Source organism: Microtus ochrogaster, chromosome 7, assembly GCF_000317375.1.
Source record: "Microtus ochrogaster isolate Prairie Vole_2 chromosome 7, MicOch1.0, whole genome shotgun sequence".
Lineage (NCBI taxonomy): Eukaryota > Metazoa > Chordata > Mammalia > Rodentia > Cricetidae > Microtus > Microtus ochrogaster.
In genome coordinates, this window is record NC_022014.1 from 25961345 (window position 1) to 25974301 (window position 12957).

Consider the following 12957-nt stretch of genomic DNA (forward strand, 5'->3'; position numbering starts at 1 on the left):
TTCCATACCTGGTCTATCCCCAGCCTCACTGAGCCCCAACCCCAGGAATCCAGCCGCTCTCTGTGTGTCCCACAATACTCTCAGAGAAAACACTCATATTTCTTTGTTTGGAAAATGTTCCCATCACTGTTCCATCCATAAGCAGGGGATCTTCCTTGCCTCCTCCCCATCCCACAAGGTCTGATTTCAACTGAACACGCTCAAGCTGACTTTTACCTTTGCAGCCCATACAAGGACTAAGGGGCCAACTCCAGTCCGCCTTGCCTGAATACCTCCCATCTACTGCTGGCATCACACAAAATCCCCAATCTGGCCCCGTCATCCTTCGCGTCATCCTTCGTGTAGCTCCACTGTCCTTAGATGAATTCTGGGTCCACCTTGTACCTTGGACTCTCCCAGACCCATCCCCTCTCAGCTTCTCCATCCCAGCCTGCAGCTTCCTGACAGTCACTCAGTCACACCTGAGTAGCGCCAAGGGTGGAGAGACAGGACCCCCCCCCCCAGTCCCAAGGCTGACCCTAGATCCACAATTCTCCTCAGGACACATCCTCGTAAATCACAGAGAAACCACAACCGTCAGGCCTCAGTAAAACTTCCCTAAAAGGCCACTCAGCTGGCTTGGGAACGTAAAGGGTCCCCTCTCTCACCCCCGCCCTGCCCAGCGTTAGGAGGCCCAAGGGATTGTGGCCGCCTGCCGGCTCAAGGCAGAGCCGGCTGGACTTCAGCAAGCACATCACTCCCCAGGGGCAGCCACAGGTGCCCAGCCCAGGTCCCTTCTGAAGACTTGTGGTCACTCAAATAAAACTTCCTCGAGACCATGGTGGTCACCATTTCAGGTCAAAAAGGTCAGTAAAGGTGTGGCTTGGGTCAGTTCGTCCTGGGCCAAGATTTCTTCCTCAGGCCGGCTTCGCATCTCTTTTGCTGATATTCTATTCTAATATCAATCACCTCAGAAGGTTGCTAGTTGTCACAGCCCCCTGCCCCATGCCCACACACCTTTTATGGTCCCCACTTCTTGAGAATAACCAGGGCCTTATCTTGGCATACCGGCTTTTCCGCGTTCTCTGGGCTTCCCCTTTATACTTCAGGTACCAGCTCCCGTAGAGACACCTCAGCCCCTACCCTGCCAGATTCCACTTTGTCTATTTAATCTACTCTAATCTAGAATCTTCCAGCAATTACCCTTAGCTCCAACTGGGCGGCTCTAATCTCCCCATCTAGCCTCCGCCCTCCCATCGGGCCCAGGAATCCAGTGTGGAATTGTATCCCAGACACAGGGTTCCCCCAAGGGAATGAGAAATTTTAGCCATAGGGAGACATTTTTCATTTTTAAATTTCCACAAGAAAACATGCTGAACTCCTTGGCTGCTGTGGTCACCAGGGATGAGCGATGTCTCCCAAAGAAGACAAAACAGCCTCCAAATGCTCGTGTTTCTAGGGGGCAGGCTTCACAAGTAAGGTGGGGAGGTTGAGCTGAGTACAGAGGGAGGGTTTCCTGGGGGACCCTCCTGTGCTGTCTGCCCAGAGCTGGAATTCTTTCTCTCCCCCCACCCCCCGCTTTATTTTTGGCTTCTAGAGATAGGTTTCTCTGTTTAGTCCTAGCTGTCCTAGAACTCCCTCTGCAGACAAGGTTGGTCTCGAACCCACAGCTCTGTCTCCCTTTAGAATCTTTCAGAGAAAACCAAGATAAAACATTATGTAAATATTGTAGGACAGAGACAAGCTTTCATTACACTGCCCAAGTGGGTCTTGAACTCCTGTTCAAGTGATGCTCCGGTTCAGTCTGGGTACACCTGAGTACAGCTGGTGCCACGTCTAGCTGATGTGTTCCAGCTGGCACATATGGTTTGGGGAGTTCTGGGATTGAAGGAGTGTGCCACCACTGCCCAGTGAGAGCTGGTTATGACATTCTAGTGTCATACCCATTATACCCATTTCTTTTCTAGCTCCTGTAGACCAGGCTGGCCTCGAACTCACAAAGATCCGCCTGCCTCTGCCTCCCAAGTGCTGGGATTAAAGGCATACACCACCACCGCCTGGCCATTCATACCCATTTCTTCAAGGCCTTTCCCAGGTCCACCCAGGACGAGCCCAAATGAACCATATATGGAGGGGCAGAAAGGCCTGGTCCGGCTGCCCTCAGCTCCACTCCTGGGCTCTTTGAGTCTAGCCATTCCTTGTACAGACCTGGGAGGCCAGCATCTCCAGAGAAGGAAAGGCTCATCGAGGTCCTTTTAAAAAGACAATTGTTTTCAGTACCCAGTAGATTTGGTTAGCATGGGGGCTGTGGGGGCCTTTATGGAATGTCAGGCATGGAATTTATTTATAGCCTCCACTATTTCCTGGATCAGGGGTCACATTCCAGCTAGAAGTGGCCCCCAAAGTCCCCGTTGCCCAAAGAAAGTCTTAGCTGGTTGCTGGGCCCAATCTCTCCACAGCAGTGTAGACTCCTCTCCGCACCCAGCCCTGCTACTGTCCATCGCTCCTGGATGAAGACAGACCCTCCCTTGTTCCCACCCATAAGGTGACACCAAGAAGCCAACCCAGTATGGCATGGGCTCCCGGAAGTGGTCAGTGGTTGCCTACTCCAGACCTGCACAATTGTCAGAATACCTGGATAAAGACAGGCCAGTACAGGGAGGTCAGAGGCCAAGGTCAGGACTACCACAGCATCTTATCCACCTCTGTGTGTGTAAGGTGGCAGGGGTGGAGGTGAAGTGTGTGTGTGTGTGGGGGGGGGGGTTCTCGCAAGTGAAGCAGCAGTGGTGTGGCCCTGAGCAGTGTTCCCAATAGGCCCAGTCAAGGTTCCTACAGTGCAAGACAACTCTCAGCAACATCTTGGGTCACAGCCACCAGGATCCTCTATGTCCTCCACGTCACAATCCAAAAATAGCTCTCCTACCATGTACCTTGCATCCACCGCAGCATGGTGGGGAGAGGCAGGTTGGGGGAAGCTGGTGAGGAGATGGAAGGGGCCATGCCTCCCACTTACCATCCATGTGATTCCTGGACAGATATTTGAGGGCCTCATCGAGCAGGATGACGGGCAGAGACATCTGGAGCACCACCCCCCACTGCCGACCACTCAGTGGGGTCACCTGGAAAATGAGCTGGTGGGGGCAGGGAGACACGGTTACAGGCTGCCAGTTGTGAATCTGTGCCACCCACCCAGACTCCAGTGGGCTCTGTGGGCATGTCCTTCCGCCACATCTTCACCTACGAGGTTTCTCCAAGGATGTGCTATCCCTTGCTCGCCCAGTCAGTTCCCTCAGTGAGAGGGCTCCACCTTTTCTGTCTCCTGAAGGTGGGGACCTATCTGGGGGGTGATGGCTTGCCACATTTCCCCCTGCTGTCTCTCCTGTCCTTCAGGGGGCTTCCATTATAGTCAGGCCTAGGAATGAGGAGACCCCTAGTGTCCAAGGAAGGAGGAGGCGTGGGGGCAACTCACAGGCAGAGGAGGCACCAGAAGGATGAGGAAGTGCAGGGCCATGGACATGACCACAGCCCCCAGCAGCCAAGGGTTCAGCCAGGGCGGCATGCGCAGCAGTGACTGGTTCTCGGAGACGCTGCCAAAGGCACACAGGGACTCACTCAGGACAGGATATCAGGCCACGGTGGGCCCGCCCACTTCAGCAACCACCTCACTACCTAGGTTGTAGAGCCAGAGTGGGTATTCTCTGCACAGCTCATTTACCCTAGAGGCTCCTCTCAGGGCTTGGGCCCACTTTCTCTGTCCCTCGGGTTCAGTCCTAGACCTCCATTTCATTGTAATCCAGAACTTTCTCTCCTGAATCCCAATTCTGGTCCTACTGATTCTCAGAACCCATCATGGGCCTCTGATCCACAGACCTCAATCTTTTCTTTTTTCTTTTTTTTATTTAAATAACTTTTTTCATTTATTTTATATACCAACCGGTTTCCTGTTCCTCCTCTCCTCCCATCTCATTTCCTTTCCCATTTTTACCCCTTCCCCATCTTCTCCTCCATCTCCATACAGAAAGGGGCAGGCCTCCCATGGGCTTGCACAAAGCCTGGCACATCAAGTTGAGGCAGGACTGAGCTCCTCCCCTAACCCAGCATGGGGAACAGGCTACCAAAAGTCTGCTTAGTGCCAGGGAAAGGTCCTGCTCCCACTGTGAGAAGCCTTACTAAGAGACTAAGCTACACAACTGTCACACACATACAGAGGGCCTAGGTCGGTCCCATGCAGACTCTCTAACTGTTGGCCCAGTGGCCATGAGCTCCCGTGAGCTCAGCAGACCTCAGTCTTTAATTTCCTTGGACCCCATTCCCAGTACCTTTGATCGTAGACCCCAGTCTGTCTTGGACCCTTCTGACCCTTAATCCCAGCCCAGGATCCCTCTGCCCAGCTCACCTGTTGAGGGCATTGCACATTTCAATGGTCACAAGCACAGATAAGGCCATGGTTGTGGGGAAGCGGGACTCAAAGACCTCACAGTCGATGCCAGCAAAGAGTGGGTTGTCTTCAGAGCACTTCAGGAAGTTCCTCTGAGAACAAGGTGAGAGAGTCCAGGAGAATGACTGTTACTGAGGTGCTGGATGGAGGAGAGGGGACCCTTGCCCTAACTTTGGACACACCTGAGGATGACCAGTGAGTACAGCTCTGCAAGGGATGGGTCAGAGAGGGCCTGTCCTGGGGTGGTTGTTTGTGGGTCATGGGCGTAGCTGACATTAGGCTGGGGGAGACACTGAGAGCCCATGGGGTTAGGGGAGGGTTCAGGCTGGGATTCCTGGGTCTCTGAAGTGCAAGAATTTGAGTGGGGGAATCCAAAGAGACCCCATAAATATACAAAAGCACATCAAGATTGATCAACACAATTCTGCTTAAATAGAACTGACCTCAGAAGAAGACAAAACCCACATGTGCCCTCTTCAATGTCATCATGCAAGGTTCCATTCCTACCTCACTTCCTGCTCCCTGCTTTCTATCAGGGCTCGGCCTTAACACACACTTCCTCTGTGATTAGTGAGCTGTTAGTGTCATAAGGAAGCCTCCCTGCTCCACTCCCTCCAAGGGAGCTTTCTTTCTGTTCACTGGCCTTGCTCAGTGTCTCCTGCAGGAAGATGCCAAACTGAGGATGTCTGGGAGAACCAACTTGGTCTTTCCCACACCATTGGGATGACAGCAACCAACAATTCATAACCGTTAGTCTGCCTGGGTCTCCCACACATAATTCCATCCTTATAAGTCTCCTCTGAGCCCGAAGATCTTTAAGGCCAGGGCTTAGTACTAGGCATTGTGCTGTCTCTACACAAGAGAGGTCTGTCCAGGGACAGATGTTCTGACCTAGCAGTAAATACAGCATTGTTGGCTCTGTGCATGAGCTTCCGCTGTCACACAGGAGAAAAACTATTGACAACTGTGGCTTGGCTAGATCTCTCGTAAGAGCTGAGATTACAGGCATGTGCCCCGCCCACATACCCAGTTTACAGTGCTCTGAGAACCAAACCCAGAGTATCACACATGCTATGTCACACTCTGCCAATTGAGCTACGTCCTCAGGCCAATCCCAGCTTCAGAAACTGAGTCAGACCCTTTATGGGGTCACATGACTGAGTATGGGTGTGGTGGGTAATTTTTACTACCAACTTGAAACTTAGAATCGCTTGGAGGGGGCTGGAGAGATGGCTCAGTGGTTAAGAGCATTGCCTGCTCTTCCAAAGGTCCTGAATTCAATTCCCAGCAACCACATGGTGGCTCACAACCATCTGTTAAGAGGTCTGGCGCCCTCTTCTGGCCTGCAGGCATACAGACAGAATATTGTATACATAATAAATAAATAAATATTTAAAAAAAAAAAGAATCGCTTGGAGGGAGCTTGTAGACTGGGTTGACCTGTGGATGTCTGTGGGGTACTGTCTCGATTATGTTAATCAAAGTGGGAGCCCCAGCCTGAAACCAGGCAACAGTATTCCCTGGATCTGGGTCCTAGACCATACAAAAGCAGAGAGAGTGAGTGGGTCCAGCTCATTAGCTCATCACTTCACGGTCCTCTTTAATGGCGAAATTATATGTATACCAAAGAAACAGGTGTTGTTGTTGGTTCTGATCTTTAAATATATAGTATATGTGTATAATTTTATGTGTTCGGGTATTTTGCCTGCGTGCATGTCTGTGTACCATGTGTGCTTGATCCCTCAGAGGCCATCAGATCCCCTGGAACTGGAGTTACAGATAGTTGTTAGTTATCACACGTTTGCTGAGACTCTGACTCAGGCCTCTACAAGAGCAGTCAGTGTTTTTAATGTCTATGCCATCTCTCCAGTCTGTTTCTGTTGTTGTTTGAGACAGGGTCTCATTATGTATCTCTGGCTGGCCTGCAGCTTGTTTTGTAGACCGGACTCATCCTGAACTCCCAGGAATATACCTGCCTCTGCCTCCTGGGTGCTGGGATTAAGGTCCCAGCTAGTAGAATTACTTTAAGATGTATTTCCTCATGATTTACTATTAATAAATAATTGACTTGTGCACGTATTTTAATATCTATATACTTGGGGTCATAAAAATTTCTTGCCCGAGAGGGAGTTACAAATAGAAAAAGTTTGAGAAGTCATGAAACTGGAGGCTGGAGCTATCTTGGTGGCTAAGAGCACTTGCTCTTCAGAGACCCCAGATTCAACTCTGAGCATCCACATGATAGGTTACAGCTGTAACTACAATTCCAGGAATCTGACTCCCTCTTCTGGCCTTCACAGGCACCAGGGACACATGTGGCATACAGACATACAAGCAAGCAAAACACACCTAGATATAAAACAAGAAACAACCAGTGCCGGGCGATAGTGGCACTTTTCTTTAATCCCAGCATTTGGGAGGCAGAGGCAGGATGATCTCTGGGAGTTCGAGGCTGACCTGGTCTATAGAGCAAGTTTTAGGACAGCCAGGGCTACATAGAGAAACCCTGTCTTGACAAACCAAGCCTTTCCCACCCCCCAAAAAATTAAAAACCAACAAAAACTTTTTAAAAAGTCTTGAATCAGAGTGTTCTCTTTTGGAAGCTTCCTCAAGGATCCCTCCCCTAAAATCTGACAACTTGAGGCTGGAAAGATAACAGAGGCAGGCAGACCCCTGGAGTTCAGGGGCCAGCTAGCTTAGTAGAATCTATGGACCTATGAGCTCCAGGTTCAGTGAGACACCTTGTCTCAAAAAAATGAGGTTGAGAATAATCAAGGAAGACACCCAATGTCAACTTCTGGCCTCTGCACACACATGCATATGTGCCCACACAAACACAGAAATACCAGACAGAGACACAGAGAGGGAGAGAGATGCCAGCGTGGCCTCTGCACACACATGCACGTGTGCCCACACAAACACATATATACCAGACAGAGATACAGAGAGGGAGAGAGACGCCAGCGTGGCCTCTGTACACACATGCATATGTGCCCACACAAACACAGAAATACCAGACAGAGACACAGAGAGGGAGAAAGACACCAGCGACTCTAGCTTAAAGTCCCGCCTAAACCTCCCACGGAAGCACTTCCCACCCTGAATAGGATTCCCCATTCCCACAGTCCCTCCCCCAGACTGCCAGCTCTTTGTAGAGACCCCCTGACCAGCATTCCTATAGCCTCAGTAATTTGTGCCCAGGCCACAGTGAATGTTTGATGGGTATTTTCTGACCAAGTGGCTGAGTAAGAAAAGGGATGACCTAAGGACAGTTGAGAAGAACACAGCACATCAGGCTGACTGGGGACTGATGGCTGCTAGTCTAATGTGACTCCTAGGTGTCAGCTTGAGCGACCAGGCAGGCGCTCTATCTGAGATGAGGCCAGTGTGGAAGGAGACAGCCTTGGTGTGGGCCTTATGGCTTGCATGGGGCCTATGAAAACTGCAGAGGTAAACAGCGTGCATGGGGTGGGATCTCAGAAGAGAGGAAGGAAATCCCTGGAGATCTGGGAATCCTTGGTTCAAAGCAGTTGGTTCTCAACCTGTGGGTTGAGATCCCTGGGTCAAACAACTTTTTCAAAGTTTCTACGTATCAGAGATTTACATTACGACTCATAACAGTAGCAAAATTACAGTTATGAAGTAGCAACGAAAATAATTTTATGCCTGGAGGGGTCATCATAACTTGAGGAACGGTATTAATGGGCTGCAGCTTTAAGAAGGTTGAGAACCACTGGTCTAAAGGGTGGAAGCAGACAGTGATTGGGTGGAGGCACGGTTCCACGCTGTAGTCCACAGCTACCATGGTAGCCAGAGGTGCTGAGGTGATCAGCCAGGAGCTGATCCCTGGCTGAGGACAGGAGGGGACAGATATTAGCCTCTGAAGGAGGATGGGTTATGCTCTGTATTGTGGGGGAAGAGATGGTCTCTGAGTTTGAGGGCTGCTGGGTACCAAAACATGGTCCTAGGGCTACCTCCTCTGCAATAATGCAGGTGACATCCATCAAGGAAGGGCCCCATCTTCTTCAACTACCCTTGTCCACTGTTCTGTGATGTCTGCTTCAAGCAAAGGACCAGAAGGTCAGACAGCAGCTGAGAGGGTGTCTGGCTTGTTTCTAGAGTTGAACTATGCTAAGGCTGTTCCACACTGTGCTGTGTGGGGTTTCCTTAAGCTGGGGGCTGTATTGACCCTGTGGGCTTCCAGGTCCAACCAAGCTACTTCCCTGAAGGATAGTATCCACACCCAAGGATGGGAAAGGACGGCTGCAGGCTGGTCATGGAGGCTGAGTCTCTCTCCAGAACTCCCTCAACCACGTAATCTATAAGCCCACCCACCTAGCCTCTACTGGCTCACCAGCTGATAGAAGGTGACTTGCGGTCCCTCAGCATCGTACAGGAACCACCAGGTGGCGGCAGCCACCGTAGCCAGACCTACATACACTGTGGAGGAGACATTGCAATCAGCAAGTGACATTCTTTGCGTCCATGCCAGCTTCCCAACCACTCCTTGAATTTTCCTCTTCCTCCATAAGCCATCTTCCCTGTGCCAACGGTGGCCCTGAGTAGCACTCTCATCTGCCACACTGATCTAATTTGCACTAATAAACAGGCCTGGGACTTTTATAAAAATAAACCCCAAATCTCCCTCTGCTGGGGAGATGACTCTGGACAGAATCATGAAGATCTGAATTTGGATGCCTGTCTCCCATGTAAAGGCTGGATGCGGCCGTGTGTGCCGGTAATCCCAGCACATTGGGTTTGTAAGATACGGATGGGAGGATAACTGGAGCTTGCTGGCCAGTCAGTCTACCCAGCCCACCCCCCACCAAAAGCAAGCTCCAGGTTAGTCAGAAGTCCTATCTGAATCAGGCAGAGTGACAGAGTAGCCATGCCCTGTGCCTAGTCTTCTCAGTCACACGAGCCCACAGAATCTGTTAGCAGAAGCTGGTTGAGTTGCACTATTTGCAGTCTGCAAACCTAGGATGCTCCTGCGGTCTGGGACCCAGCTCACCTCCAATAGCCAAATACCGGAAAAAAAGCCAGCCACTGATGAGAGCCTCACGGGGGTTCCGAGGCAACTTCTCCATGATGTCCAGATCTGGTGGGTTGAAGCCAAGTGCTGTGGCTGGGAGGCCATCTGTCACCAGGTTCACCCAGAGCAGTTGCACAGGGATCAGGGCTTCAGGCAGGCCCAGAATTGCTGTGAGAAAGATGCTAAAACCAGAGTCACGGGCTCTAGCCCGAGCAGACCAGCTACCAACAGAGGGGCTGGCTCTACCTCTCACTCCAGGCTGAAGGAGGGGCCCTCCACATCTTCCTGTGCAGCACCAGGGCGAGAACATACTGGGTACATTTGCCCTCTGTGTCTAACAAAGGACATTTGGTGTGTGCACACATACCACATGCTAAGCATCAGACATGCATAAACACCTGCAACCTGCCACACAATCACATAAACAAGGAAACACAAGCAATCACCCATGTGCTAGCCCCAAAGTACAAAGGTGCAGAATCCACATGCATTGAGTACACACAAGCTCCTAGAATCCAACAGGCATCTCTCCCATGCAAACAGAAATGTGAACATAAGCACACTCTGGTATACATTCTGTTCGTGTTTATACCCAATGACGCTTAAGAGCACAGTGCATTCCTAAGCACAGACCTTTCACCTGAACACACTCTACATATACACACAGATCAATGCATGCATACGTGTGGACACCCTGTTGCCCTGTGGCGAAGCTGCTTCTCCATTCTTATGGGTCTCAAGGTTGAGAAGTGATGAAGGAAGCGCATGGCTGGAGGGATGGTAGAGGATGTTGGAGTGTACCAGAGTTGGGGGGGGTAGCCTTCTCAGGGACATAGAGTTGTTTGGTACAGGGGTTTGGGAGGAGGGAGCATGGAGCCTCACCAGACAACCTCGCCAACATTAGAGGAGATGAGGTAGCGGATGAATTGCTTCATGTTGTTGTAGATGGCCCGGCCCTCCTCCACTGCGGCCACAATGGAGGCAAAGTTGTCATCGGATAGTACCATCTCTGCTGCTGACTTGGCCACAGCAGTGCCTGAGCCCATGGCGATGCCAATCTCTGCCTTCTTCAGAGCTGGTGCGTCATTTACCCCATCGCCAGTCTGTGGGCCAGGCCAGGTAGGACACACATGATAAACTTGTCTATTTCCTCTTATCCCAAGCAATTCTACTGTTAGGGGATGTCCCCAAGGACTCAGACAGATGGACAGAAGAAATGGTGGAGTCAAGAACCAGCCTGTAGTCCGAGTCACTCATAAGACAGAAGTAGGAAGATCACAAGGGGAAGGGGATGTGACTCAGAGAGAAAGTGAGGGCTCTGGTTTCTATCCCTTGTAGCAGCCCCCCCATCTTCACTTGAGCGTGTGCACTTGCATGCATGTGTGTGCGCGCACATGTGTGTGTGTATGAGCATGTGTGTGTAATAAAGCAAGGAAGGAAGGGGAAGCCAAGCATGGTCTTACCAATTAGTTAGAAGATGAGGTTAGAGAAGACATAGGATGCGGGCGAGGGTGAAATTGAACGAGACCAAGCCTAAGTCCAGAGAAGATGAGGAGGCAGGGATAGGGATAAGGTGGACCAACACAGAAGACAGGCATGAAATTCAAGTTGGATACAGAGTAGACCATCAAACTGAGATTAGGGGGAAGGAGCTGAAATCAGTTCAGAGATGAAGTCATGGTTGTGGACCAGGTCAAGAGTCAGATACATACTAGAGTCAAGGTGAAGAACAGAATCTAGACAGGACTCAGGCTGTCTAGAGGTCAGAGTCAAGGTTATTTGTTCTCAGGATCAGTGACATCATAGTCAAGTTTAGAGTTGCAAGGTCAGAATGAGAGACCAGGTTAAAATTGAAATCAGCAAAAAGCTGAACATTGAACAGTGTCAAGGAATCAATGTCTTTGATCAGTTGTGTACCAACCAGGTCAAGTCTTAAATCCGTGTCAGGATTAAGCTTAATGTAAACAAGGGGCTAGGGTAAACCTCGATGGTAAAGATTAACCAAACAAGTTGGAGATCAAGGTCAGCGGAAAAGCCAAAGGTGAGGGTAAGAGCTAGGGGACAGCTGTAACCAATCTGAGAAGCTCCCAGGCCCCACCCCCTGCCCCCCACCCCATAGCCTCACCATGGCAGTAATCTCATTAAAGGACTGCAGGTTCTCCACGATGCGGGACTTATGTGCTGGCTCCACCCGGGCAAAGCAGCGGGCGGTGCGGCAAGCGTGGCGCTGCTCTTCTGGGCTGAGGTCATCAAATTCGCGACCCGTGTAGGCCTTGCCCAACACATCCTCTGTGTCCTCAAAGATGCCAAGTTGGCGGCAGATGGCTACAGCTGTGCCCTTGTTGTCTCCTGTGATCATGACGACTCGAATGCCTGCCCGGGAGCAGCGTGTGATACAGGCAGCCACCTCTGGTCTCGGTGGGTCTAACATACCCACGCAGCCGACGAAGGTCAGGTCTGTCTGTGGGGAGGGGGCAGAGGCAAGCACAGCCTGAGTCTATCCTTGACCTGGCTGGTGCCCAGACACCACAAGAAGAACCTGGCTCTCAGCACCCACCTCGTACTGTACAAACTGGCTGCAGTCATCCAACTGCATGTCCTCCTTCCTCGGGGGCGTGTCCCTGGTAGCCAAGGCTAAGCAGCGCAATGTGTCAGAGCCTGAGCCCCAATCCCGGATCTTGGCCAGAATATGTTCTCTGGAGGTGGCGTTCAGGGGTGCTGTTCGGCTCCCCACGCGGACTGAGGTACAGCGCTCAATTACACTCTCAGGAGCTCCCTGCAGAGGAAAGGGGGGAAGAGTCAACTCTATCAGCCAGGACCCTGGCCCTCCTTGCTGCTCAGCAGAGAAAACGGCAAGCCGCTATGGAGAAAGGCCAACCAAGGGCTCATACAAAGGGAGAGAACCATTCTCTGTAAGAGGGGGAACCTGTTGGGCCTCACTATGAGAAAACTTAAAGGGGCGGGCAGGTGAGATCACAGCCACCCACTTAGTGGCCTCTGCCTCTACCTCTACCAGGCGACAACTGAGAAGGCTTGCTGCAGCATTTGAAGGTCTGGTTAGGGTCTGCATCTCCCATGAGAATCTGTGCCCCTACTTGTCTGCCAGGTATCACTGGAATTCCCATTTTACAAGGGCCCCATAGCAGCAAATAGGCATGCCGAGTCCCACCAGGGCATAGAAAGACAGGCATGGAGAATGGCAAGTGTGACCCTGGCAGTGTAGCTTTGGTCCAGGGCGAAGGGTAACTGACTTCTCAGATTCATCAGGGTCTCCCCTGGGCCTAGGACTGGCATCTTCCTCTCCCTTAGCCTAAAACCCAGGGGCTACCTTCTCTAAGTGGCCAGGGTTCCCAGGATGGAAGCCCTGTCATTTCACAGGCACTAGGACCTGCACTGTAGGATGAAGCCAGGAATGGGATCCTTCTGTTGGTTTGAAAGCAACCTGTAGAACTGAGATGGGAGCTGCTCCTTTCCCTTCCCGGGTGTCAGCTTCCAAAAAAAAAAAAAA

At 51.2% G+C, this 12957-nt stretch overlaps 1 protein-coding gene across 2 annotated transcripts in view; it reads right to left on the minus strand.

Annotated features, from left to right (window-relative positions):
* The window catches only part of Atp2a3 (ATPase sarcoplasmic/endoplasmic reticulum Ca2+ transporting 3), a 32567-nt gene that overhangs the window by 1499 nt on the left and 18111 nt on the right, over positions 1 to 12957 (minus strand). The window contains exons 13-21 of one of the 2 annotated variants that reach the window (XM_005349615.2): positions 12007 to 12225; positions 11575 to 11910; positions 10332 to 10552; positions 9429 to 9631; positions 8772 to 8857; positions 4376 to 4509; positions 3449 to 3566; positions 2993 to 3110; positions 2544 to 2613 (exon numbers count right to left, since the gene is read on the minus strand). In XM_005349615.2, the coding sequence (XP_005349672.1) occupies positions 2544 to 2613; positions 2993 to 3110; positions 3449 to 3566; positions 4376 to 4509; positions 8772 to 8857; positions 9429 to 9631; positions 10332 to 10552; positions 11575 to 11910; positions 12007 to 12225 (1505 nt within the window). The remainder of the gene's footprint in view (positions 1 to 2543; positions 2614 to 2992; positions 3111 to 3448; positions 3567 to 4375; positions 4510 to 8771; positions 8858 to 9428; positions 9632 to 10331; positions 10553 to 11574; positions 11911 to 12006; positions 12226 to 12957) is intronic. The other variant, XM_005349616.2, reaches the window with a different exon arrangement.